General features: G+C 32.4%; 3 protein-coding genes across 4 annotated transcripts; 2 read left to right on the top strand and 1 right to left on the bottom strand.

The window, feature by feature from the left end:
* Window positions 1–9,347: 9,347 nt before the first annotated feature.
* Window positions 9,348–13,269, top strand: LOC133316009 (zinc finger CCCH domain-containing protein 30-like). 2 transcript variants are annotated; one of them, XM_061517695.1, is made up of 2 exons: window positions 9,348–9,586; window positions 10,450–13,269. In XM_061517695.1, exon 2 carries the CDS (start codon window positions 10,473–10,475, stop codon window positions 12,645–12,647), a length of 2,175 nt encoding a protein of 724 aa, XP_061373679.1. In that variant the 5' UTR covers window positions 9,348–9,586; window positions 10,450–10,472; the 3' UTR covers window positions 12,648–13,269. The 2 variants fall into 2 exon arrangements, with proteins under 2 accessions (XP_061373679.1, XP_061373680.1); XM_061517696.1 differs by having other exon boundaries at window positions 10,415–13,269.
* Window positions 13,270–19,790: 6,521 nt separating this feature from the next.
* Window positions 19,791–21,768, bottom strand: LOC133316027 (putative pentatricopeptide repeat-containing protein At5g52630). The gene has a single exon (XM_061517721.1). The coding sequence runs from the start codon at window positions 21,766–21,768 to the stop codon at window positions 19,990–19,992; it is 1,779 nt and encodes a 592-aa protein (XP_061373705.1). The 3' UTR covers window positions 19,791–19,989.
* An 866-nt stretch (window positions 21,769–22,634) lies between these two features.
* On the top strand, window positions 22,635–23,420 carry LOC133316037 (uncharacterized). Its single transcript, XM_061517731.1, has one exon. The coding sequence runs from the start codon at window positions 22,635–22,637 to the stop codon at window positions 23,418–23,420; it is 786 nt and encodes a 261-aa protein (XP_061373715.1).
* The last annotated feature ends 2,504 nt before the right edge of the window (window positions 23,421–25,924 follow it).

Genomic DNA, 25,924 nt, shown 5'->3' with positions numbered 1-25,924 from the left:
ATGGACATTAAGTCATAGCATGTTTATATTATTGTTTTTTATTCCCAATGAAACCTGCAAGTTAAGCTAAATTATATTTAACGAAAAAAAAAATATGATTGGATTATGGACTTTTTTACCCTTATAACCTTTAATTAATAATTAATTACCAATTTGACCTTTATTTGAAACTAATTTGAAAATTTAACCCCTTCAGAAAACATAACACCAATCTGTCCCTGTTTGACCGTTGACCATGAAGCCTACCCGGTACACCCCTCCCTACCCTGGTATTTTTTGAAATTTTTTATCTACCCGGGTAGATAGGGGTGTACCCGGGTAGAGTTCTTGAATCTGGAAAAATAGTTGAATTAGTTACCCGGTAGATAAAAAATTTCAAAAAATACCAGGGTAGGGAGGGGTGTACCCGGGTAGGCTTCATGGTCAACGGTCAAACATGGACAGATTGGTGTTATGTTTTCTGAAGGTGTTAAATTTTCGAATTAGTTTCAAATGAAAGCCAAATTGGTAATTAATTATTAATTAAAGGTTATAAGGGTAAAAAGTATGTCAAAAACCTGACTGAGGAAGACACACCCGACGGCCGACGTCAACATTGTTATCGTCCACGAAGGCTCTGGAAAGCACGTGAATGTTGACCACAGGTTTTCGACATCTGTACAAGCTAAACACAACATAATTATGAAGTAATTGAAAATAAATTATTTAAGATTAATAACACTTGTAAATTTATTAAAAAATAACACTACAATATATATCTCTAAATTTACTAAATAAAAAACAAGCTTTTGTGAACTTGCGGTAATCTTATATGTTTATGTACCTTTTAGTCGTTAACAAATATTATGAGATTTATTTTAATTTCTTAAAAAAAAACAACTCATAATTTTTCTAAAATTTAAAATAGATTCATGTTAATTATTTTAAGAAATTAATATAAATTTTTTGAATTTAAGAGGAACTACAATTTCAACTAACTAATTTATTTTGAATTTCAAAAGAACCATAAGTGTCAACTTTTTTTTCCTTTTAAGAAAATTAAAATGGGTCTGTAATTTTTGTTGAGGACCAAAAATATACTTTACTATATATTTCGTCTAGAGTCTTTCGTTGTTGTTATATAATAGTTTCTATAATTTAATTTTTCATTATATTAATTTTTTTTGAAATTTTTATTTATGTCTATCCTTGATTTTTTTTAAAAGTAACAATCAAAGTGTGTCAATTTATAATATATTAAAAATACACATTTCATTTAATATTATTAAAATTCCATGAATATGCTATTATATTCAGAGGCGGATCTAGGTTAAGAAAAAGTGGGGCAAATGCCCACCCTTAAAATATGATGCAAAAGTATAAAAATACCCTTATCTTAAAATTCAAGTTTTTCCAATTTAATTTTGGGTTAAGATATTGTAACAATCAATTAGGGTTACTACCAATCAATTTCACTGTTAGATCAATTATGTTGGTTATATTTATTTTCATCTTTGTATGGTTAGGATTCTCCATATTTAATACTTTATATTTATTTTCACCATATTTAATGCTTTTACATTAAATATGAGATCATAATCAATCAAATATAGAAATAAATATAACCGTTGGATCAACATAACAAATCTAACGGTAAAATTGATTGGTAGTAATCCTATTTGGTTGTTACAATATCTTACCCCTTGAATTTCCTTCCTTATATTTTATTTTCTCGTGAGTTTTTTTTTCCTCCAACTTCATTATCTAAACCTAACAGCAAAGAGCTCTATTCCAGACCTATCGTTTGTATCTACATATTAATTCATCTCCTCTCCAACCTCAATCTCTGTTATTGGAAGTTTGAGCATTGGCTTCTTCGTCCATCATTGGTCTAGTTGAGTCACAATTCGTCAAGATCTAGATCTCAATCAGACCCAGCCAGCCGGCATCTGCTCGCAAGTCACTTTTAGACCAGACCCGAATCTATATATACCTGAACTTATTGAGTATCCACCTTCCATTAATTTCCTGGATCCGTCATGATTATATTACATATTTTTCTAATGATATTAATCCTACTAGTTTTTTTCGCCTCCACAAAAAAAAAATCCTACAAGTTTAATGATAAATAAATCATGGGAAGACAACTTTTTTGATAGATCCGTAAAAAATATAATGAAAGTACCAAAATCTATTTCCTGTGATACACGCTATCTCTTTGTCATCACTTTTTTCCGTGGCCTTTTTGTGGATTTCGTCAAGACACATTTTTATGTAAGGTCTTTTCTTTAAAATTATATTTAAAAATTATAATAATAATTTATATATGCTTCATTGAGTATATATTCATTTTTATTTATATTAATAATATTACCATAGGATGCATTGATATTTTATGAAATACAGATGATAAAGAAAATAAATATTCTAAATTAGTGTATAATGTCTCAAAATATTAATAAAATGGAATTAGAAAAGTATTTTATAAAATATAAAACAATGAGTATAAAGATTTATTTTAAAAATAAATCAAATTAAAATATATGGAACTTATATAATTTTTTAATAATTTAAATACTTTAATTTGATATATTTCTGTTAAAGTTTTAGATGAACTGATAGTTTATTTACAAGAAGTAAATATAAATTATTTAAAATAATGCTTGACCAAAAAATGGATAAAATTAGAAAGGAATCAAGTTGATTGTGATTGGTTTCTAATTTAATTTGATTCTCTATGGATTACCAAAAATATAAATAAAATTGATTCCCTATTTAAAGTCAAAACATTTGATCCTCAACCTAACCAACTATATTTGCAAGTGAGTGGGTCTTACTTTGACGACCTTAACTAATTGCTCATAACTCAAATGATAACTAAGTTTGAATTAAGCAATTGAGTTGTCTTTGCAGTGTCAACAGTTGGAACCTAGAGAAACATTTTAATAAGAAGTATAATTTGTGTGTTAAAAGAAAGAAATATATTTTTCATGTTATATGAAATAATTTTTTTTCAAAAGAATACATAAAAAATGAGTGAAATTTACTTTTTTTTCTCTTTTTTTTAGTGGAATCCATCAATATTTTGTGTGTTACATGAAATAAATTATTTCATATAATATGATAAACATAATTTTCTTAAAAAAAAAAATCTAACGCTAAAAAGTGCAAGTGAGGAGGTAACGACTAAGGGGGGTTGGAACACAGCGACTTTCTTTTATTGATGATTAAATGACTTAAATTTGAATGAGATTTTGTGTCAAATTATAATCTCATTACGAATTTGTTAAAATAAATATTTACTTGCCTCAAAATCAGGAATAATTATCTAACAAACGTTTTATTTTACTCAAAATGTGTCTGGATTAATTTATTATAAAAAAATAGTATAAAATATTCTTTAAAAAACTTTGATAAATATTGTTTCTAAAACAAATGCGAAACAGACATTCACTTAACAAGGGGTTCATTTTTTATGCCGTTACTTACTGCAGATAAGTTATTCGCAGTGAATTCAATATGACGTTATTTTAGGACAGAAATCATGATGTTTTTGTAATTTTAATTTATTTCAGAGTTATTACAGTCTTTATAATTGTAATTTTTAATATTTCGGATCCGAAATAATATTATTTTGAAAATAAATACAGATAATTTGTCTATAATAATTACAGATATATTTTTCTGCTTAATAAATCATTAGATTTGATGTAAACATTTTTGCTCAAAGATTAAATAAAAATTGTGTGTCTTTTAATTATCTTATTGGATATTTAGGACAACTTATAATTAATTTTTTTTAAAATTTCTGAAAATTACTTAAAACTAAACAGGCATATAATATTTTAGCTTACCTTAAGTAATAAAAAAATTCTTTAAAAAGTAAATGCTACTTAATGTTGATAAGACATTTATTAAGAATTTGAAAGCTAAAAGTATTAAATAAAAATTTTAACACTTTTATTTTTTATTTTTTGGTAAACAAATTTGCTAACACTTTAATACATTAAATATTATATTTTTTTATGAAATACATTTCAATTTTTAATTTCTCCATAAATAAAAAAATGTAGAAGAATCTGGATGCGAATGCACTGACAGAAAGCCGGACACAAATATCAGAAGATCAGAGGGTGAGAAATTAGTCTTATCCGCAACCTTACTTTGTGGCTATCTAATTGCCATGTCATCAACTCTCTTATTCCAAGTTTTTATTTAGTCAATCGGCAGGCTCTCGGTAGTCGGTACTACGGAACAGTAAATAAAATGTCATTGTTTTGGCAAATTTTTATCTAAATATTACGTGAATAATATATTTTATTAAACTGTCACGTAATGTAATGTGTTATGACGTTAGCGAACTTTATCGCTTATGATTTCATGACATGTGACCACATTACGTATTAAATTCTCTATTACTAGTAGCGAAGTTTGTCCAATCAAATTTATTCTGTGAAAATATGAAAATGTTAAAAAATCATTAGCAAATGTAATACTTTATCAGTTATAGCGAATTACGTCGCGTAACAGTTTGACAAAAATATTATTTTCGTGATATTTGGATACATTTTTTGCCAAACCATGGATTTTGGTCGATGTTCTCGGACAAAGATACCAAAGTACCAAACACTCGTATTTTTTATTAAATATAAAAATAATATATTTATATAATTTTTATTTGTATAATTATTTTTTTTGTATTTTTCTCTTTTTAAGAAAGATAATATCTATATTGCATTGACACCGATACGATATACGATACAATACTTCGACATGTTAATTCTAAAAAATATTAGATTTTGACATGTTATGACATATTTTGATATTAAATAATATTTTTAATTTACGTAGTGTATATTATATTCAATATTCAATAATTTAATAAAAAAACTAAACTAAACTTATAATATTTATCAATTTTACAAAGAAACATAAGATATTACAAATATTTATATTAAACTCAATAAAATGGTAACCGTAATTCAATGAATTTAATAGTTAGAACTAAAAACGTAACTTAACACAAATTTTGAATCTTTTTTGAATTTCTTCAATGCGTGTTAAAGTGTCGGAGAATATTGCTGAGTATCAAAAAATGTCGGACATGACATGTCAATTTTTTAAAGTGTTCTGTGCATTCGTAGGTAGGGTTTTCGCTCTTTGTATTAGATTAGTTTTGAAGCAAAAATCATTTCATCAAAGCCTTTTTTTTATCATTTCATCATCATACGATTTGGATTTTCTAAAATTCCAATTCAATCAAATCCGAAATTATTCTATTTGGATTGCATTGATTTTCAGTTTTTCGAAAAGTCTAAAATTTCAGCCATATAAATTATTAGCTATACCAAAATAAAGCCATACAAAATCATAAATCATTTAAAAATTCAAGTATTCAAATTAAAACAAGTCTTTAAACTAATGAAAAATTAAAATAGATTAATAGATAATAAAAAAATAAAATAATATAATTTACTATCAATAATATTCAAGATTAAAAGTCAACAAAATAATAAGATTATAAGTCACAATCTATCAAAAATAACAAATACACAATACTTTGGATCAGTTTTCATCCCAAACCAAAAATTGATCAAATTCAATTAAAATATTCATTTTTTTAATTTTTTGATTATCAATTTTTTGATTCGATCACCGCAGTTTTATTTTCTTTTTGATCGGTTGATGAATTTTCAATGTAATTTTTTTTGCCCCGGGTCGGATCTTTTTATTTTCTCTGCTGCTCTATCAGCTTTTTTTTCTTTTCTGATTAGTGCAAAATCTAATTGCTCCACATATGTTTTTGTATTTGTATGTATCTCTTTATTTATATACAACGAAAATTTTGCACGTATCTCTATATTTAAAATATAAAATAATATCGTCTATCAAAAAAAATAAATATAAAATAATATCAAATTTATAAAACAAAAGTTTTTATATAATTAAAGTTCCTCGTGAGCAGCGATTTGTATTGTAGCGCTAAACAATTTTTGTTTGTTTGTAATTTATTTATTTTTAAATCACGAAGTCGCGTGATGGAATTTAAAAAAATAATTTTTTATGAAAAAAATACAAGGCAAATATTTGTATGATCAATTCTCGCTTTAATTTTCATTAGTTGGGAGCCTCATGAGTCTTGCCCAATAATTTGCCCTATTTTAAATCATCTAAAAATTTCACACGAGATAATATATAATTTGAAATTTTTTTATTAAACATTTCATCTCAATCTATAATTGAAAATAGAAAAAATGAACAAATAAAAATTACTAAATAATTTTATTTTCTAAATTTAATTTTATTTTTTTCTTAAACGACAAACCATTCAAGCAAATTGATTCATCATTCAATATGAAGACATAACTATTTTTTTTGAATAATGTTTAGTCATAATTATACTCTTCATAAATTATAAAGATAAATTTGTATATATTTAACCCTCACTCCTGTTTTTCAGATTTTTAATAAAGGAGAAATTATTTTTTTATCCAAAAATCATAATTTTTGATAATATAATGAAAAAATGAATTTTTCAAAAATATTATTAAAAAATTGTTTGGTAGGATAAATATTACTAGAATTTTTGTCAGAGTTTTGAGATATAAATTTTCATTTTCTCGGAATTGGATGGTATTTTGGTTTACTCCTTATACACAAAACAAAATTACGAAAAAAATTATATTCCTGAATTTTTTTTTAGAAATCTTCTATCAAATATGAATATATTGAATTACCATCTTCACTTTCTAGAAAATATGAAAAGAATAAGTCTTGTGTGCTGAAATTTACCTGACAAATTTATCATAAAATATTACTGATAGATTGAAAGTTTGTATTATACAAATAGTCTCAAGAAATTTTACCACATCCCATATGGACATTATTGTATACTCTATTTAAGTTTCTTACAGTTATAGAATTTATTTTGAAAAGAAATTAAATTATTGAACAGTTGACTATATAGATATTCTTATTTAAGTTATATATGTGTATAATTTGGCATGTACTTAATATTTATATGATCTATTCAGCTTGAACATGCTATGTTGCATGATAAAATTAAAATTAAAAAGTGAAAAAAGTATGATAATGATAAAAATAAATTGATCTTATTTCAATTGTTTTATGATCCATAAGATATAAATTTATATATTTATTGTTATAAGACAATATAATTTCGTAAATCATAAGTCGTTAATATTTGTTTAACTCTGAATATGTCTTTTAATTTATATGAAATGTTAAATTCATTTTATTTTTTTTAATTAATCATTGTATAAGTTTTTTTTATAATAATCATAAGTGCAATGAGAAACCGGTGCATTGCAAATTTAAATATATTTCTTATAGAATGAGTTAAGATTTTGATCCTAGCTTAGTATTAAATTGAGCGAAAATCCGTCTTTTAACTGTCCTATTCATTAGTTATATTTATCATTAGATAACTTTAACGTAAATTAATATTCAATGTAATATAAAAAGAGATTTGAAAGTAAGAGTGACTGTATTACCAAAAAAGAGAGAGTAAGAGTGACTGTTAGTTGTGTGTAATCTGTATTTAATTTATTTTGACAATTTTTTTTCTTAATTTGTATTAATAACAATAAAATATCACATATTTGGGAAAAAATAAAAATATATTGAATAAGGAAGCAATATTCTCTTAAAAAAGTGTAGATATGAAACAATTCGATTTTTTTTCATTAAAATAATAAACTAAATAAAAACGAACAAATTTCCAAGTTCAAATCAAGACAAATTTTGTAACGGCAGAGAATAAATCACGAAAATGGCTAAACTTAAAATATTAAAAGAATATTAAAAAAATAATATTAAAAGAAAGCCAACAAAGAATAAGGAATAAGAAAAGATAAAGTGATATATAGTTATACAGTAACCATAAAAAAAAAAAGCTTAAAATATGCTGTTAGCCATCGCATAAAGGAAATTATGCTAAAATCGCAGTAGCAAAGAAAGATTGTGATACTATTTTTTTAATCATATCAATTATATATCTTTTTTAAAAGAAATACAATGGATGCACACCTTTATTATTTATTGATTTTTTTTTCATCATGAATCATGAATACAAATTCCATTTCCATTGTTATTGCGTGCTGCATGTCCTTTTTCTTTCTTTTCTTTTTTTTCATGATTTGACTCTCTCCATTAACTAGAATTGACTAGTGCCTCAAATCCGCACAAGTACACTCGGATTCCAACACCACATTTCAATCCACTTTAATTCAACCGGTTTATCCGGTCACCACACTCTGTTTACTTACCTAACCGGTAATATCACCCTGCTTTTCACCTTCCCAACCGGTTTCCCTCTAACCACTGTAATTTCTATACCCTTCGGATAAAAAGAGCAGCTACTTGTCATCTTCTGATTGGTTAACTCGACGACAATGTTAAACTAATATCAGCAAAAGTCAATTTTTTTTCCAAAATCCAAAACTTACTGCCACGTGTATGATTAAAGAGAAATCAGTGGCACTGGATCCATGCTTTTATCCGAAATTAAACTTGCATGTGAAGTGAATTTGGGTTGAATTCCCAGAAAATTTCAGCCAAACGAGTGGAAAGGCGTTAAATTATTACACGGAGCGTTTTTGTCGTAACTCGTGTCAAGAATAACCTCGTCATGAATGAAAGTACGTTTCTACCCCTTATCTTTTCAAAGAACGACGATCTAGTCCTGCGGGAGATGACGAGGTGTGATATGATTGGATAATAAAAAAGGCACAGGGTACTGCAGACGAATAATCAAACCGTAGCTCTCAGTGCGCTTCATCTTTTCACCTTTTTTTTTATTATATATTATTTTTTATTAATATTTTAGATAAAATTATCTTCAATACACGTATACAAATATTTGGACCCAATCAAATGGTGGTAGCGTTGGTGCATGGGAGCTAAGCAGGTGGAGGTGAGAGTACGTGTTCGAATCTATCCAATACTATCTTTGGGAGGGGATTAAAGCCTTAATCTTGGACTCGCCCCGAATCGAATTAGTTGCGAAACAATAAGCCGATTGAAATATTTTAAAAAAAATATAAAAATATTTGGACTCATAATTTTCTTATTTTTTATCTTTATTTTCTTTACATGACATTACACGAGTCTTACACATTTTTACGTGAGAGATTTTATCTCTTGTAATATGAGAAATATTAATCTAATTTTTTTTTAATTTTAATTGTGCACAATTTTTTTGTTTTTGAAGTCGTATTGGTCCGGCGATTTTATCAAACTGAATATAATAATTAAAAAAAAACTTTTAATTTTTAATTTATTAAAACATGAAGTGCTCTTTTGTGTGTTACTCCAATTTTTTATTTTATTATTTAATTTTTTTGGAGAAGGAGAAAAAAGAGCACATAGGTAATGGAGAAAGAAGAAGAAGGTCTCTTGTTAGCTCCTCTTTTCTCACGAATATATCTGTTTTTTCTCGCCAGATTTTCTGGGAATCCAAACACACTGTGCTTCCTTTCATTCACCCTTTGAGATCTGAGGGTCTGTCTGTCTGTCACTCTTGCTTTGCTTTGCTTTGCTTTGCTTTGTCGTCTTCTTTGCTTACTTTGGCAGTGAGCATAGAGTGGTAAGATTAGATTCACTTCGCAGTTCGTTATATCAGTTTAGATCACTTTCGAGTTTAGGTTTCGAATCCCTCTTTTTGCGGAGTTAGTGTCTGTCTGTTTGCTCCTTGCTTGTTGTCGTGGTGGTCGTCGTCGTCGTTGTTGTTGATGATGTTGTTGTTGTTGTGTTTTGATGTGGAAAATGAGTGCGAGAAGCATGGTACAAAGTTGGTCATTAGCCTGATCCTAAAATGATCTTTGTTTTGTCGAGAACTAGTAATCGGGGAACAGAAATAAATTAGTTTTGTTTGGAATGGTGTTCTCCCAGTTGTTTGGTTTCTGTGAATCTAGGTTTTTGTTTGTCAACTTTTAAGGTTTAAGTTCACTTGTTGGATTTGCTGTTTGATTTCATGAACTGTTTGTTTTGTTTCTAATTTCCTTTACATCTATTTTTCCTTTATTGTTTTAAATAAGAAATTACACTTTGCTGTTTGTGTCCTGGTTATTTGATGAAAAATAGAGGAACTTGTTTGTTTTTTTATTTTGTATTTGTTTGCTTGTTTATTCTCTTTTCCTGTAAAGCAGCCATTTTTTCATAGATGAATTGAGATAATTATGAAAAAAAATTATTTTGTAAAGCCTTTCTCGTTTCTACTTTAGATGTTCAATTTGATGCCTAGTCACATACTTTATCTTGTATAAACTTCATGTGTTATATACTTTATCTTGTATAAACTTCATGTGTTGTTTTTGGACGTTCAACAAGTGTTTATGGATGGTTTTTTAATGCATTTGGATGCTTCATTGTTGTGCTGCTTGTTTAATATAATTTTACTTCTTTGTCTTTGAAGGCCTAGCTATAATGGGTTTGTGGTTTTTTCCTCAGCTGAATCTCCTGCAAATGAAAGTATGTGCTGTGAGTTGGAGCGGTTAAAGCCTGCACCGTCTCCATCGCTATCTCCTGTTTTGATACCAACATCTGAACCCAGAAACCACAAGATGAATCACTTTATTGTTGACACTGAAGATTCTTTTGCAAGCTTGCTTGAGCTTGCGGCCAATAATGATGTTGAAGGTTTCAAACGATTGATTGAGTGTGATCCTTCCTCTGTTGATGAGGTTGGGCTATGGTATGGTCGTAGGAAGGGATCAAAGCAGATGGTCAATGAGCAAAGAACGCCTTTGATGGTTGCTGCTACTTATGGTAGCATTGATATTATGAAACTTATTCTTTCTCTATCTGATGCTGACATCAACCAGCCATGTGGCCTTGACAGGAGCACTGCCCTTCATTGTGCGGCATCAGGTGGGGCTGAGAATGCTGTTGATGCCGTGAAACTGCTTCTAGCAGCTGGGGCTGATCCGAATTCTGTGGATTCCAATGGCCATCGTCCTGTAGATGTTATTGTTTTTCCTCCTAAGCTTGAATATGTCAAAAACAGTCTTGAAGAGCTTCTTCAAACTGATGATTCTATTGCTGGGTGTAATCTTAGGGTGATAACACCCTCATTCAATGCATATTCTCCACCATCATCAACTTCACCAGATAACGGATCTCCTTCTGCACGAGATTTCCAGTTGAAGTTAAAGTCAAATGATGTCCCTATTTCTTCTGCATCTGAGAAGAAAGAATATCCTGTTGATCCATCCCTTCCGGACATCAAGAACAGCATATATTCAACTGATGAATTTCGAATGTACTCTTTCAAGGTTCGACCTTGTTCCCGTGCTTATTCACATGATTGGACTGAATGCCCTTTTGTCCATCCGGGGGAGAATGCTCGGAGAAGGGATCCCAGAAAGTACCATTACAGCTGTGTCCCTTGTCCTGAGTTCCGGAAGGGTGCTTGCCGGCGAGGAGATATGTGTGAATATGCTCATGGGGTTTTTGAGTGTTGGCTGCATCCAGCACAATATCGAACCCGTCTTTGCAAGGATGGGACAAGTTGCTCCAGAAGAGTTTGCTTCTTTGCCCACACTGCTGAAGAGCTTCGACCATTATATGTTTCAACTGGTTCTGCTGTTCCCTCTCCTCGATCAAGCACATCTTCTGCCATGGATTTTGCTGCAGCCATGAGCATGTTGCCTGGCTCCCCTTCCTCAATGTCTGTTATGTCTCCTTCACCATTCACTCCACCCATGTCACCCTCTGGCAATGGCATTTCACACTCTTCTGTTGCTTGGTCCCAGCCTAACATCCCAGCCTTGCATCTTCCAGGAAGTAATCTTCAGTCCAGTCGTTTGAGATCATCACTCCATGCTAGAGATATTCCCATGGATGATTTTGACTCGTTACCTGATTATGATCTGCAGCTACAGCTCCTTAACGAGTTATCATGCCTTTCTCCACAGCCTATGAATTCTAATGCTATAAACCGCTCTGGTCGCATGAAACCCTTGACTCCTTCAAATCTTGATGATCTCTTTTCTGCTGAGAATTCTTCCCCTCGATATGCTGATCCAACACTGACTTCAACTGTTTTTTCTCCTACTCACAAATCAGCTGTCTTCAATCAGTTTCAGCAGCAGCAAAGCTTGTTGTCACCAGTGAATACAAATTTTTCTTCTAAAAATGTTGAACATCCTTTAATGCAGGCCTCAGGAAGAATGTCACCACGAAATGTGGAACCTATTTCTCCAATGAGCTCTAGGATTTCTATGCTAGCTCAACGTGAGAAGCAGCAACAATTTCGAAGCCTGAGCTCCCGGGAACTTGGCTCCAACTCTGCTGCTGCAGCTGCTGCCTCAGTCAATTCTTGGTCAAAATGGGGATCCCCCAATGGTAAGTTGGATTGGGCAGTTGGTACAGATGATCTAGGTAAGCTACGTAGATCATCTTCATTTGAGCTTGGGAACAATGGTGAGGAGCCTGATTTATCATGGGTGCAGTCACTTGTTAAAGAATCTCCAACTGAGATGAAAGAGAAATTGGCAACTACTGTCTCAAGTGTTGCAGCAGCAGCAGCTGGATCCTCCAGTGAGGTATCAAATATGAGCACACAAATGGAGTCTGTTGATCATGCTGTATTGGGAGCATGGCTTGAACAGATGCAGCTTGATCATCTTGTGGCTCAGCAAAACTGAAATGAGTTTTGCTGGCCCTGAGGTAGTTAACAACAGAAAGGTTTCAGTAAATAATATATATGCTTTTTTGAAGTTTTGTTGTTGATGGAAGAAGGTTACAGTAACTAAGAAAGGAAGCAGCAAGAAAAAAAAAAATCACTTGAGGGAAATTCATTTTGAAGTTTAGTGTTACAAAAGTAACTTAGAAGGGTCAAAAAACCACTTGGTGGCATTAAGAAAAATAATGCCAGTGTAGGGTTTTTTGGCTGCCAATCTTTTCAAAATTTTAGGTTTACATTTCTGTCATTTTTTCCTTCGTTGAGGAGCAAATGTTCTATCAAAATGATGAAGTCCTGTTCCTAAGTTTGATCTATCTTTTTCTTTTATTCCTTTTTTATTTTGGGGTAGAAAATGAAATTACGGAAGGGTCATTGAAGTTAATTTCCTTGAGTCTCTCCATTTTGGTCTGTTTTGGGGATATGAATATACAGGATGTTGGATATGATATTTCTCATGTAATTTGGAATCAATAATTGTGGATGCCAGGGAGTGGGTAAGTTAGGTACATTTGAAGAATGATCCTTTGGGCATGTAACATTCAATTAAAGCTTATTTCTATATTATTCTATTACCTTTGTTTCTATTTTCAATTAGATCCCACTATCACACTGTTAATAGTCTTTGATTTGCGTGGTATAAATACCTGAGCTGTTAAATACCATTTGTGGATTAGGTACTGTTGTTTGTGCATTGATTGAAACGCCATTTATATGGATTCTTATCTTTACACGATAGATGTGACACCACATTACGTATTTTGATGATGATGATTACACTTATAATTCTCGACTTTGTATCATCCTACTCAGTTAGTTAGAGTCATCGAAGTGAAACTGATTTATGAATTTATATATATTAATAGAACGTCCATTTCTATGGTAGGGAAGTATTATAGATATTCCAATGAATACAATATATATCTCCATTTCTGTTCGATGTCTCATTTTTAGGAGTTGGTCAATAGTTAAAGAAAGGGAAGAATAATACTAACGAGTTGTGACCTTTTTAAATACCTTTATTATTGATTTAAATTTCATGTCGGTTTTACTAAATAATTTGGATTTGTTTTTTATTAGTATGGCTATGATGAAATTATAGCTAATAATAACGGCTGTGCGTTAAAAATAAGAGTCGAAAGAGTCTATTGCAAAAAAAGTTTTTTATTAGTGTCGCAAATTTCGTCACTACATATGAAATTTTGTCACAAATTCCTGAGTCGTAAATTTATTTGTGACGAAATTTGATTATTTGTGTCGAAAATTGTCATTTGTGACAAAATTTGTGATAAAATTTTTGTCACAAATAAACTTTTTTCTTGTAGTGAATGTTGTCTCCTGAGACATTAAAAATTGTGCTAACTCTTTTTTTGTTAAAAAATAAATAAATTGGTGGCCTTACTTTTTTTTGTCTCAGCATCAGACAATATTTTTATCCGCTAGAGAAAAATATTGCCCTCATTTTAAAGTAAAAAGTAAATTTATAGATTTTTTTTCGATTTTTTTTTTCAGACGCGCGCTTATTTTCTTTGTAAGCTTATAACAATCTTTATAGCAAAATCTGGGGATACAAAAACAAGATTCTCTGTATTTCTTTAAAATCTTGTCATTTTATTTCACTAGTACGATTAAGGTTAAATGATTAAATCTATAGAGCTAAACAAACGAATGTGTTAAAAATTCGGTTTTTAATTTTTTATATTATTGAAAAAAGTTAGAAAGGTGATAGAAAGAGATCATTAAGGTATAAAGTTATTATATTATGTTTAATTGAATATTTGGATTTTTAATATTGAAAAAAGTTAGAAAGAAATGATTAATGCATAAAATTTTGAATGAGATTAAAAATAAATTTAATAGTATAAAAAAGAAAAAAATTGTAAACATAAAATATTTTTGGGAAATTATATTCTCATATTATATATTATATGGGATTGTTTTCTCAAATTATACTCGTGCCGAATAATATGTCATTTTTTTAAAAATCGGTGCACTTCATTTATGTGAATAGAAGATAAAACTTCTGTGGTGAGAAAAGTAAACCACACTATTTTTATGGCATCCCCTGATGTCTTTATTCTTTCACTATACGTATCTAGTGCTTTTGACAGCTAGTGTGTGTCATTATATGCTTTTTAAGTTGGAACTGAGTTGAACCCCATAACCAAATAGATATCCATATATATATATATATATCATTAAAGTTAGGTAAAATTCTCTTGGAAAAAGAAAAAAATCTATAATCACAAAAGAGTTAACCTAAATAGTTTTACAACCATATATATCACCCTCCTTTTAGACAAATTTTGAACATTGATCCTCTTGATTTGTTCTGCCTTTTCTTCCCACTTTTGCAGAAGGAATAACAATGCTTCACCATGCATTCTATAAACATTTATGGTATAACTTGGCCTTCCCTTTCAAGAATATTTTTATTCTTATCTGATCCTAAGGGTAGTGGGTAGCTGTAACATAGTCACAAACGAAAATTCTTTTTGTTGATATTTTGCTTTTGCACCTGTCTTTTTCTAAGCATTATCAAATGTATATATGGCTTTTGCCTTTAGTGCTTTGTCCAATAAGCCAATTGACAAATCGTTTTACTACAATAATATCTAACATCCAATGTCTTCTTCATACCTTGTAAGAGAAGTAATAAAAAGAAAAAGGAATCATATCCTCCATAGAAAATACATTAAACTAAGATTGATTTGTGCTTTGATATGGCTACTTAATTGTTGAACTGTTTTTCTTAATCTGGTTGATTAGTTGAACTGTTCTTTTTTGATTTTGGAGTTGGTTCTCCAAATGTTGGAAGTCCACACACGTGGTGGTAGAGGGAAACACAGAGAACACCCTTACATATATACCCTATAGAATCCAATAATTCAATATGGTAATTTTGGCTTTTCTTTTTCTCAAGAAGAAAAAGGAAGTGACTTATGAGCTTTGATTATTGTACAAAAAACATTTGAGTTTTTGTAGTTTTTTTAAAGATGTAATTATGAATTGATTATAGAAAAAAAAGGATAAATAATGTTATTATTCAATTGTATAACTGTTAAAGCTAATAAGGAAAAATGTTTCTGCAGTTAATGCAGATAAGTTATCTGCATTTATTTCCAAAACGACGTTGTTTTGCTATTGAAATCTTAAAAAATTATAAATATAAAGACTATTATAATCCTAAAATAAATTAAAATTACAAAAACACCATAATTTTCGCCCCAAAACGACGTCGTATTGACTTACTGCAAATAAGTTATCTGCCGTAACCGCAGAAAAATGATCCCCATTACTTATTGCAAACAAATACATTATGTGGCCATGTTTGAACTTTAATGTTGTTCATTTTTAATTAACTCATCTAAATAATTAAAAAAATTATATATAAATGAAGCCTGAAAATAGGCCAGCTAATATAGGAACATTTATTTTATTCTTTTGGACAACGATTTTTCTTTTCTTATGCGAAGGATTCTAATCATTAAATTTTTAACAAGACTCACATAAATATAAAAGTTGTGATATTTTATGGAAAAGGATGGAGAAAGAAAGAATTTCTCTAGAAGAAAACGGTATTAAGAAAATGAAAAGGAATATAAAAAGAAAAGAAACTACACAAGTTTAAAGCATACTAGCTGGTAGAGAGAAAAAAATAATAATCAAGAAGTGTATGACAACAAAGAAGGAATAAAAGTGGAAAAAATAAATAGAGTAGTTGTGAAAAATATAAGCAATTGCATAGTTTTAGTATATAGTTTGGAGTACAACGTAATATATATGGGGAAGAGATTTTAAATGGAATGAAAGTATCAAAGCTGGGACCAAGTGCAACCATCACAATATAATGATAGGTCCTTTGAAGGCAATTTTAGGTTTGGGTAGGCTACAATATCCACCAATAATGACACCTGCTTCTACAGATTTGCACCCCTAAGAGAGGACACTGCCCCATTTTAAGTAAAGAACATTGCATTATTGACAATGCCATCTTCTATCATCAGCATTGATTAGATCTACTTGATTGAGCCAAAGGGGGTTGGTACAAATAGTTAAAGACCTACTTGATTGATTATGGCACATAGGGCATCTTAGCTAGGGCTATTAACGAGTCGTGGTCTTAAAAGGTTAAATCTGTATTTAAATGTGTCAGCCTGATCAAGTCTGTTACCTATTATAAATATAACTATCAGCCTGTGGCCTAACTTATTTACAAAAAATAAAAACCTTGTTTAGCCTGTTTAAAAAAAATACGACAACATAAATTTATCCAAACAGAATATACAATCAACAACACTAATAATTCCATAAATATTCATAAATTCAATTTATATTCAAACAACATAATATAAAACAAAATCATTCAAAAAGTCTGTTTAACCAATAAAATGGGGTGGAATGGATTGAGGAGAAAGAGAGAGCTATTACAAGTAGTAAAAAAAATATAAAATAAAAATAAAAATAATATGCTCGGCCAGCCTGAGAGGCTTTAGGGCCGAGCTTTTGAGTTGGAGCCGGAGGCTTTTTTATTAAACGAACTTTTATACAAGTCCAAGCTTGGTGCCAACAATCAATTTTAAACATGTAAACTTAGGTCTTCACGAGCCGAGCCAAAAGCGCCTGAAATGTCCTAATTTGTTTAGGACCCTGATCTTAGCTATGTATGTGGACTATAGGTGCATGCTTGTAACACCTTTTGACTCGTTTGTATAAGAAAGTTTCCTAGGAAGTAAATAACGTTTGCTGACGGTAACTTCAGCTGAAGAGGAAGTGATGACAACAATGTGACGTTAATTGTTACTTATAGAACGGGTCTTTCTTAGATTAATTGAAACAAATGATGATATGGTTATATAGGTAATTTTGGTATGTAAGAATTTAGATTCGCTACGGTGTTGAGCAATTATCTTTATTTGTGTGTGTATATTCTGAGGTATTACCCTTTAAAGAAAAAAACGTCTTACACTCTTACTAACGATTGTTATCCAAAATTATATTTGTAGAATTTCTTTATGAATTTATTGTCCCTATTTTATCTCATACATATTGCCTATCTTTTTTTTTCTCTCTTTTCACTTTGTATGAGTCTCACATACTTTTATGTATGTGTAGAAGATAAAATTATCTCATACAACATCAAAAACATCAAACTCATTATTTACACACCACTTCTTTGGAAAAAGAATAGTTTAGTTTTTAAAGAATATAACTTTGTGTCATTTTAGATCCTGATCGTTGATTTTCATTAATCAACGGTTATAATTTATTGTGTCGAATTTATTAATTAATTATTAATTATCAATAAATTATAATTATTGATTGATGAAAATAAACAGTTAGGATCTAAAATGACACAAAGTTATATCCTTTAAAAAAATAAGTATTTTTCCCTATAACTAAGTAGTACGGACAAATATTTGGAAAGTTTTACTGAAATTTTTTATGATGGAAGAAATCAGTTTTTGTATTAATAATAAATTTTTGTAACACTGATAATATTTTATTGAACTTTGCTAGTGAATGACAAAAAGAATTTTAATTTGAAAAGGGTTAGTCCATGAGAGTCACTAACTACTTTTATAATACCTGCTTCACGCACTTTGGTACTTTTGCTTAAACTAAATTTTAATTCTGTGCTAATAAATTTTTTATTTGAATATTTATTTTTTTAGTTAATTATTAAATTCAATTCTTTCATAGCGAAAAAACAAAATTATATTAGATGTCAGAGATAATATCATTAAATTATGTGATGAAATAAATAATGCTTAAACATGGATGTAAGTTTTTTTTTTGTGTGCTTATCATCTATAATAAATTGTTTATATTCTGCTTCCCGCTATTTGCCTACGACTCTTATACTGTAATACAATGAACTTATTTTGTATACCTTGTATAATTGTAATAACACCTCTTATAATTGACAAACATCGTAACATCATATAATTAGGAAAATCTAAAGAAAATAGTACTTTTAAAAAAAGAAGTTAAAATAGTATTTTTTTTTTTTTAATGTCGTAAAGAGTGGCTGAAACCTAATTCAAGTTTGGGCCAGTCTGGAGGTCCAAAATCACTAAATTATATGTTCGCAAAATGAAGTGGATGAACAGTGAAATCAAGAGGGTTTCGAGAAGTCTCAAAGTTGATGAATTATAATTAATGATATTAACATTGGTTATATTTCTCTTAAGTTCTAAAAAGAAACAAATTTTTTATGGAAAAATATTTGTCCTTTTAAAAGATATAATTTGTGTCATTTTAGATCCTAACTGTTGATTTCCGTCAATCAACGGTAAAAATTTATTGAGTTTTATTGCGAATTACTAATTAATTAATAAGTTTGATCCAATAAATTCTAATCGTTGATTGACGAAAATCAACGGTTAAGATCTAAAATGACACAAAATTATATCCTTTAAAAGGACAAACGTTTTCCCCATTTTTTATATACACAAAAGAGGGGTGTATCTCACTTCTATTTTTTTTTTCTTGCCTCTTAGCTGTGGATCTTATTTGTAATTTTATTTCTATTACATGAGATAACTCTTTTACTACAACATAAGAAAATTATTTCTCATTAAAATAATATATAATCCCTTTGATTGTCATGCCAAAATAAAGGATCAACACTTTTTCTTTATTTTTGGTATCCAAGGATTGACACTTTTAACTTGGCTGGCAGCTCGCTGATGTTTCGACCTCAATCGTAAATTATTGATATATGATAACGGGTATAATGAGTAAAATGAATAATCAGAAGCCATCAGAACTATTAGTTCTTATATCTCTTATCTTCTCTATATTTATGTGTTAACATATTTGAATGTTGCCGTGTCCCTCAATTAACAACACAAATGAAAATTAGGGTGACTATTAACAGACTTGGTTTTATATATGAAATAATAGCTAGTCTTAGGAATGGTGTAATGCACTACTTGGGAACTTTGCTCTTGTAAAGATCGGCTTCTATCTGATCTGGTTTTCAACGCAACAGAAACAAAAGGATTCATGTGTAAGGCAAAAAAACAATAAATGTTAGAAGGGATTCAGTTGCTTTTGTAACTCTTCGTTGAGTACAGTGCTAAACGCTCAATTTTTTCTTCCGAACATTTAGCAGCAACAGCAAAAAATAAATGAATGGCAAAAAGTTTCAAAATTACCACGATTTTGTATGTGGTGAGATAATAAAAACAAGATGGCTCATGAATGAAGTAATAGTCATGAGCTGATGCTATTTTTTGTTCCAGTTCTGCTCCCATAAAAATTTGGTATCAGTGACTCTAATGTTACTCAGCACCTTAGGATCACCAATAATCTCCACAAGTGCATTTTCCATCCTCAAATCTGTGGAACCGGTTATTGTCCCTCACAATGATTACCCTTCCAGTACATTTGCTAATAAACTTGATCGCAGTGTGGCAATCACCACAAACACGCAAATTCTTCATTACTCTGATTGGTCGTTCCTGAGGGAAAGTAATAAGGCCAAATGCTATGGCTAACCTTTCACTATGATACCTAATAGTTTGACTCTTCTCATCGCCATCCACTTCTTTTAACACAAAAGACGTGTCTGCAACATAACCAGCTTTTGCCATTTCTTCTCCTAACTCCTCTAGCTTCTTATAAATTTCCACTGTTTTCCCATGTGACATATCCCCAGCAGCAAATGTGTGAACTCTATTTCCCTCCTCCACCCAACTCAAACCAGTTTCCTTCTTTATTCCTTGGTCCCTCAGCATCTTTCTTGCTTTTGCTGCTTCCTCCCATCTTCCAGCAGCAGCATAAGCATTAGACAGTAGGACATGAAGGCCAGAGCTTACAGGACCCAACTCAAAAACTCTATCAGCCACATAGGATGCCAATTCAGTATTCCCATGTATTCTACACCCTGTCAATAAAGCTCCCCAAACAGATTCCGTCGGTTCCACAGGCATTTCTCTAATCATCTTAACTGCATCCTGCAATTTTCCAGCACGACCAAGCAAATCCACCATGGTGGCATAATGTTGTGACCCTGGTTCAATACCATACTCTTTCATCAGCTCAAAGTAATGTTGTCCCCTCTCTACCAACCCTGCATGGCTGCAAGCATAAAGCACGCACAGAAAGGTGATGAAATTAGGCTTCATCCCAACACTTTGCATCTGCAAGAACAGCTCAAAGGTTTTACTCGTGTGCGCATGCTGAGCACATGCAATCATCATTGCATTCCACATGCCAAGGTTCCTAACCTTAATCTCCTCAAAAATCTCGTAAGCTCCTTCAACAACCCCGCACTTAGAATACAAGGAGATCAAAGAACTACCCACGAAGCACGATGCATCAAAGCTTGTCTTAAAGCACAATCCATGCACCTGCTTCCCCAACTCAAGCAGCGTGGAAGCGCTGCAAACCCTTAAAACACTAGACAAAGTAAAATCATTAACACCCACATCTTCAACCAGCGCCTGCTTAAACAGCCTTAGAGCCTCCTCATCCTCACCCATTTGAGCGTAACCATATATCATCCCACTCCAAGAAACCACATTCTTGTCAGGCATGTCATCAAACACTTTCCGAGCATACCCAATTTCTCCACATTTCGCATACATGTCAACAATGGAGCTCCCAACAAACACGTCGAAATCATACCGAGTTTTGAGCACGAAACAGTGCAGGGACTGGCCAACATCGACTATTGAGAGAATGGCGCAGGACTTGGTGGCACTGGGGAATGTATGGTCATCGGGGCGAACCCCATGACGGAGCATGCGGCGGAAGAAGTGGAGAGCTAGGAAAGGGAGGTCATTTTGGGCGAAAGAAGAGATTAGGGAGCTCCAACTAGTGGAAGACCTTTGAGGCAATTCGTCGAACACTTGGCGAGAGGAATAGGGAAGTTGAGTTTTAGAATACAAATTGATGAGGTGATGTGAGACCAGAGGAATGGCTTCAAGACCCGATTTGATGATGTGGGCATGCAGCTGAATCCCTTTGGGAAGTGACCGTGAGTGGGTTACACTGAGAAGGAGGTTGCAGATGTTTCGGTACTTTTCCGAGAATGGTTGTTGCAGCTGCAATATTCGAGTATCAACCTCAACCATTAGAGTATAACCACATCACAATCACAGTATGGGAAGAGTTTGAAAATGTTCGAACGACCCTTGTGTGAGTAAATTATTAAAATCCCGTAATGAAAATGTTATGTGACATGCTCACATGCATTTAACATCTAACAATACTATTACTAAGTAATAAATCATATTCAAATGGAAAATTAATAATTTTCTTACTTATTATGCTAATCCTCTACTTAAATTCATTTATTCTCTTAATTATAATAATATCAATATCAACAATACCTTTATCACAAACTAATCGAGGTTGATGTAAGATGAATCCAAATAAAAAATACGAAAAGATTGAAAAAGGATAGAAATGAAATTTAAGTATATATATATGAAGAGGTAAATAATTAAAAGGGAGGGATTTGAATCTCTTCTTTTCTCGGTTCTCATCAAACCAAAAGATATATATAAAGAGTGTAATGTTAAAAAAATAAAGTTGTTATAATCTCTCTTAATTTTCTTCTTTTGTGTTCGGCCTGTGGGTATCCCAAGGAACTTTTGGGGATGTTCCCTTATAAGAAAGCCATGGAGACGACTAAGGAAAAGGAGAGAAAGCCCCCAGACGAGATGGTCCATCTGGTGACCTTAGGAGACTTCCGTGGACCAGGGTTTGAAGAAGAAGGAAAATCATAACTGGGTGTACAGATAGCAAGGATTGATAATATTGTAGTTGAGACCATGGATGGAGAAATGGTGGAGAGAACAAGTGAGACAAGGGTAGAAAGGACCCCGAGACCTGGGGAAGCCCCAGGCATAACCAGAAGTATGCCAGTTTCTATTGACAGACACGTGGTCTCTTATAAAGATATAGTCCTCCAGCTAAATGGAAATGAGGACGACTTATGCAGTGGGAAGAGGACTGGATGACCATCCAGAGAAAGGAAGAGGAAGAGGATGATATCCTAGAAGAGGTTTGCCCTGAGAAACAAGTCAATCCGCTTTGTCCAGTGCATTACTTCTCAAAGAAACAGCATAAAGAGGATTGTAGAAGGTGGAGGAAAGCTCTTATAATCAAACTTATGGGCAGAAAAATTAGAAACCGTTTTTTGATGACTAGATTGAAGAACCAATGGAGACTCGGAGGGGGTATAGAGGTTGCCGATCTAGATAACGATTACATACTGATTAACTTCAAAGAGGAAAAGGACTACCAAAACGTCCTACATGGAGGCCCCTGGATAGTGGTGGACCACTACGTGGTAGTGCAGAGATGGAGGCCAATGTTTGACCCTTATGAGGAGGAAGTTACAAGAATAGTTGTTTGGGTTTGTATTCCGGGCCTGCCGATGAAATTCTACACAACCCATCACCTATGGAGAATAGGTAACCTCTTGGGCAAGACCCTCAAAGTACACAAAAATCTCCTGAGGAAATCTAATGGAAGGGAGGGAGAATACACAGAGAAAGCCAAGTATGCAAGGATTTGCATCGAGGTTGATATGAGGAAAAGCTTCGTATCCCAATTTCAGTTAGGAGAACTAGGTGACAAGATTTTATATGTGGCCTATGAAGGTTTGCATTTAATATGTTTCAGATGTGGACGCTACGGACACAGACAAGATATATGTAGTGGAGGGATATACACAGAGAAAACACCAGATATGGTCCAGGCAGGGATCCAGGTTTAGCTGCAGGGACCACATCACGACCACGGCTTCAGGAACGTCTCAAAGGAAGCATTTGGCTCCTGGATGGTCGTTCAGAAGCAGAACAGAGGGAGGAGATCTAAGAACATTCACCAAGGCTTACCGGAGGGGAAGAACAGAGTACAATCGGTAGAAAGAGCTGTTGGCCAAACCCCAAAGATTTTGATGGTGAGGGGCCCCAGTGGTGGTAGTTCCAATACCAGATTTGATATCTTGGTAGAAACAGACGAAAATGCAGACGTAGACTTGGTAAGTAGATTAGAACAGGGATCAGTCCCTATCAAAGAAGGGACCTCTTCGAATAGAGGCGGCGGACCAGCGGTTAAACACACAAAGTCAGTACAGGCTAGGCACGCAAAAGGATCTGATGGGAAAGGGAAGGCTATATCCCAAATGGATAGGGGTATGAATTACAATCCAAAACTGGCCCAAAAGGGGAATATGGGCCCAACTATTCAAACCAGCAAAGCTAGAGCTAGTGTTAAGGGCTTGGCCCAAGTTAAGACTCAATCCTTTACGAGCAACACATGTCCGACACCGTCGGTGACTGAAGCCACGTTAGCAGAGGAAAAAGGAGAGGAAGCTCAACTTAAACACCTAAAGGGAAAAGCGGAGAAAGAAATGCTCTCCCAAATGAGATACATGGATACCGCTCTAGACGAAGAGTGTAACACCCCGTATATATCCGGTAATGTTATCATTCTATCGTATTAAACTGCGCTTAATTAAAATGCGGAATATCTTTTTCTTTTCAATTATGATGTCATTAATCATTATCAACTTGATTACTTAACCATTTTCAAAACATTGCCTGTATGTATATTGCAATAAACAGCTAACTGGAATACCTCATTAATTAAATAAAATAAGTATGTCTCTAGACACGGAACTACAACACGTAGACCGGTCCAACTAGCAGTTTATACAACTCCAACTATAAGTACTAACATCAGTGACATTGACAATCCCCATGCTCACACACATAAGGCAACAAAGCCCACACCGTCTCAACAACAGTAACATAATAAAAGTAAGCTAATACATCAAATTAGCAGATATAACCAGCATCCAACATGTCAGTATAAATAACAGCAATATCATCAACTAAGGTCTGGCCTTCTGCCGCCAGAGACATCATCCCCCAAATTACCTGAACCTGAAATAAGCATTCCCCAAACGTGGGGTGAGATCTCTAAACAAGAAATCTCAGTAAGACAAAGGGTCCTCAAGGATCTTCCACCCCAAGCTCACTTACATGTGCAATATAAGTTCAAAAGAAGTTCATCAATATCATTTCTAAAACAGTGCAATGCAGCAGATAATCATGTCATATGTGTCAATACTATTCTACTGATCAGAGAAATGCAAGAATACGTCTATTACCCACACAATATGCAAGACGCTACTTGCACCCACCCACGGACTCACCATCTTGTATGACGCTACATACTCAGGCTTACCGACTAAGTGGAAACAACACATATATATTATAAGCCATTGCACATACCAGCTCAAAAGCATTTCAAAATATCCAAAGCATGTAACACAACATGCATATAACCATACCCCCATGGGACATGGTGAAACCACAACATGGCTAAACCGAGGACACGAAAGCTTACCTTGCGAGCTAACACTCCAAGCCAAGGGTCTAACCAATCCTCAAAGTCCAAACACAGTAGAATCACAATCTGATATGGACCAAATAATAAATCAATAAACATGCACTACAAGCATACATCATAAAGACAACGCCTTTCTTATACGTTTTACGTCTGGAGGCTTCACACAAAGCCATAAGCCCTTAGTCACTTGATTCTGACTTAGTCCAATTAATACAGAAGTTCAACTTCCTCAATCTAGGGTCCACAAACCCCCAATAGCTTACTGTATGAACAGTACAGCTACTGTTCTTCAAAATCTCAGAATATCCGGATATTCGTCGGGGACATATCCAGATATCAATATCCGGATATCAAAGCCCCCATATCCGGATATCAATATCCGGATACACATATCCGGATATTTCGTGACAGACAGCAGCTTCTGCATTCGCGAAGATATCCATCCAAGGTACCATTTTTAACACTTTAAAACGTCAAAGCATGCATTTTAAATCTGTTTTAGGTCCACATACCAGTTGGTTACTTGCTTAACCCATTTACATGCAAAGACATCACCTTTAAACCATTAAAACTCATAATCAAGGTTGGTACAACTTACCAAAGCTCAAAATAGAAAAGCAAAGGCTCTTGGAGCTCTCCAAACTGCCTTCAAGGTTCAGACTACCAAGGAATACGAAATGACAACACAAGCTTTGACCTTTCAACACAAAGGAAGCTTCTTGAAGCTCAAAATGCCACCACAATGGCTCCAACAACACCAACCCCCAAAATCAGCACCAAAAGCACCCAAGGACAACCCACCAACTCAGAATAACAAGCCTCTCACTCAACCCAACACAACCACAAGGTGTTTACAAGAAA

The sequence above is a fragment of the Gastrolobium bilobum genome, unplaced genomic scaffold (assembly GCF_033153095.1).
Source record: "Gastrolobium bilobum isolate Gb01-03AN ecotype WA unplaced genomic scaffold, APGP_CSIRO_Gbil_v1 utg12345, whole genome shotgun sequence".
Lineage (NCBI taxonomy): Eukaryota > Viridiplantae > Streptophyta > Magnoliopsida > Fabales > Fabaceae > Gastrolobium > Gastrolobium bilobum.
This window is presented reverse-complemented; position numbering and strand designations above follow the sequence as displayed.

Bases quoted from the DNA above. Each gene is read 5' to 3' on its own strand.
- LOC133316009 (XM_061517695.1), top strand. From the start codon at position 10,473: ATGTGCTGTGAGTTGGAGCGGTTAAAGCCTGCACCGTCTCCATCGCTA.
- LOC133316027 (XM_061517721.1), bottom strand. From the start codon at position 21,768: ATGGTTGAGGTTGATACTCGAATATTGCAGCTGCAACAACCATTCTCG.
- LOC133316037 (XM_061517731.1), top strand. From the start codon at position 22,635: ATGCAGTGGGAAGAGGACTGGATGACCATCCAGAGAAAGGAAGAGGAA.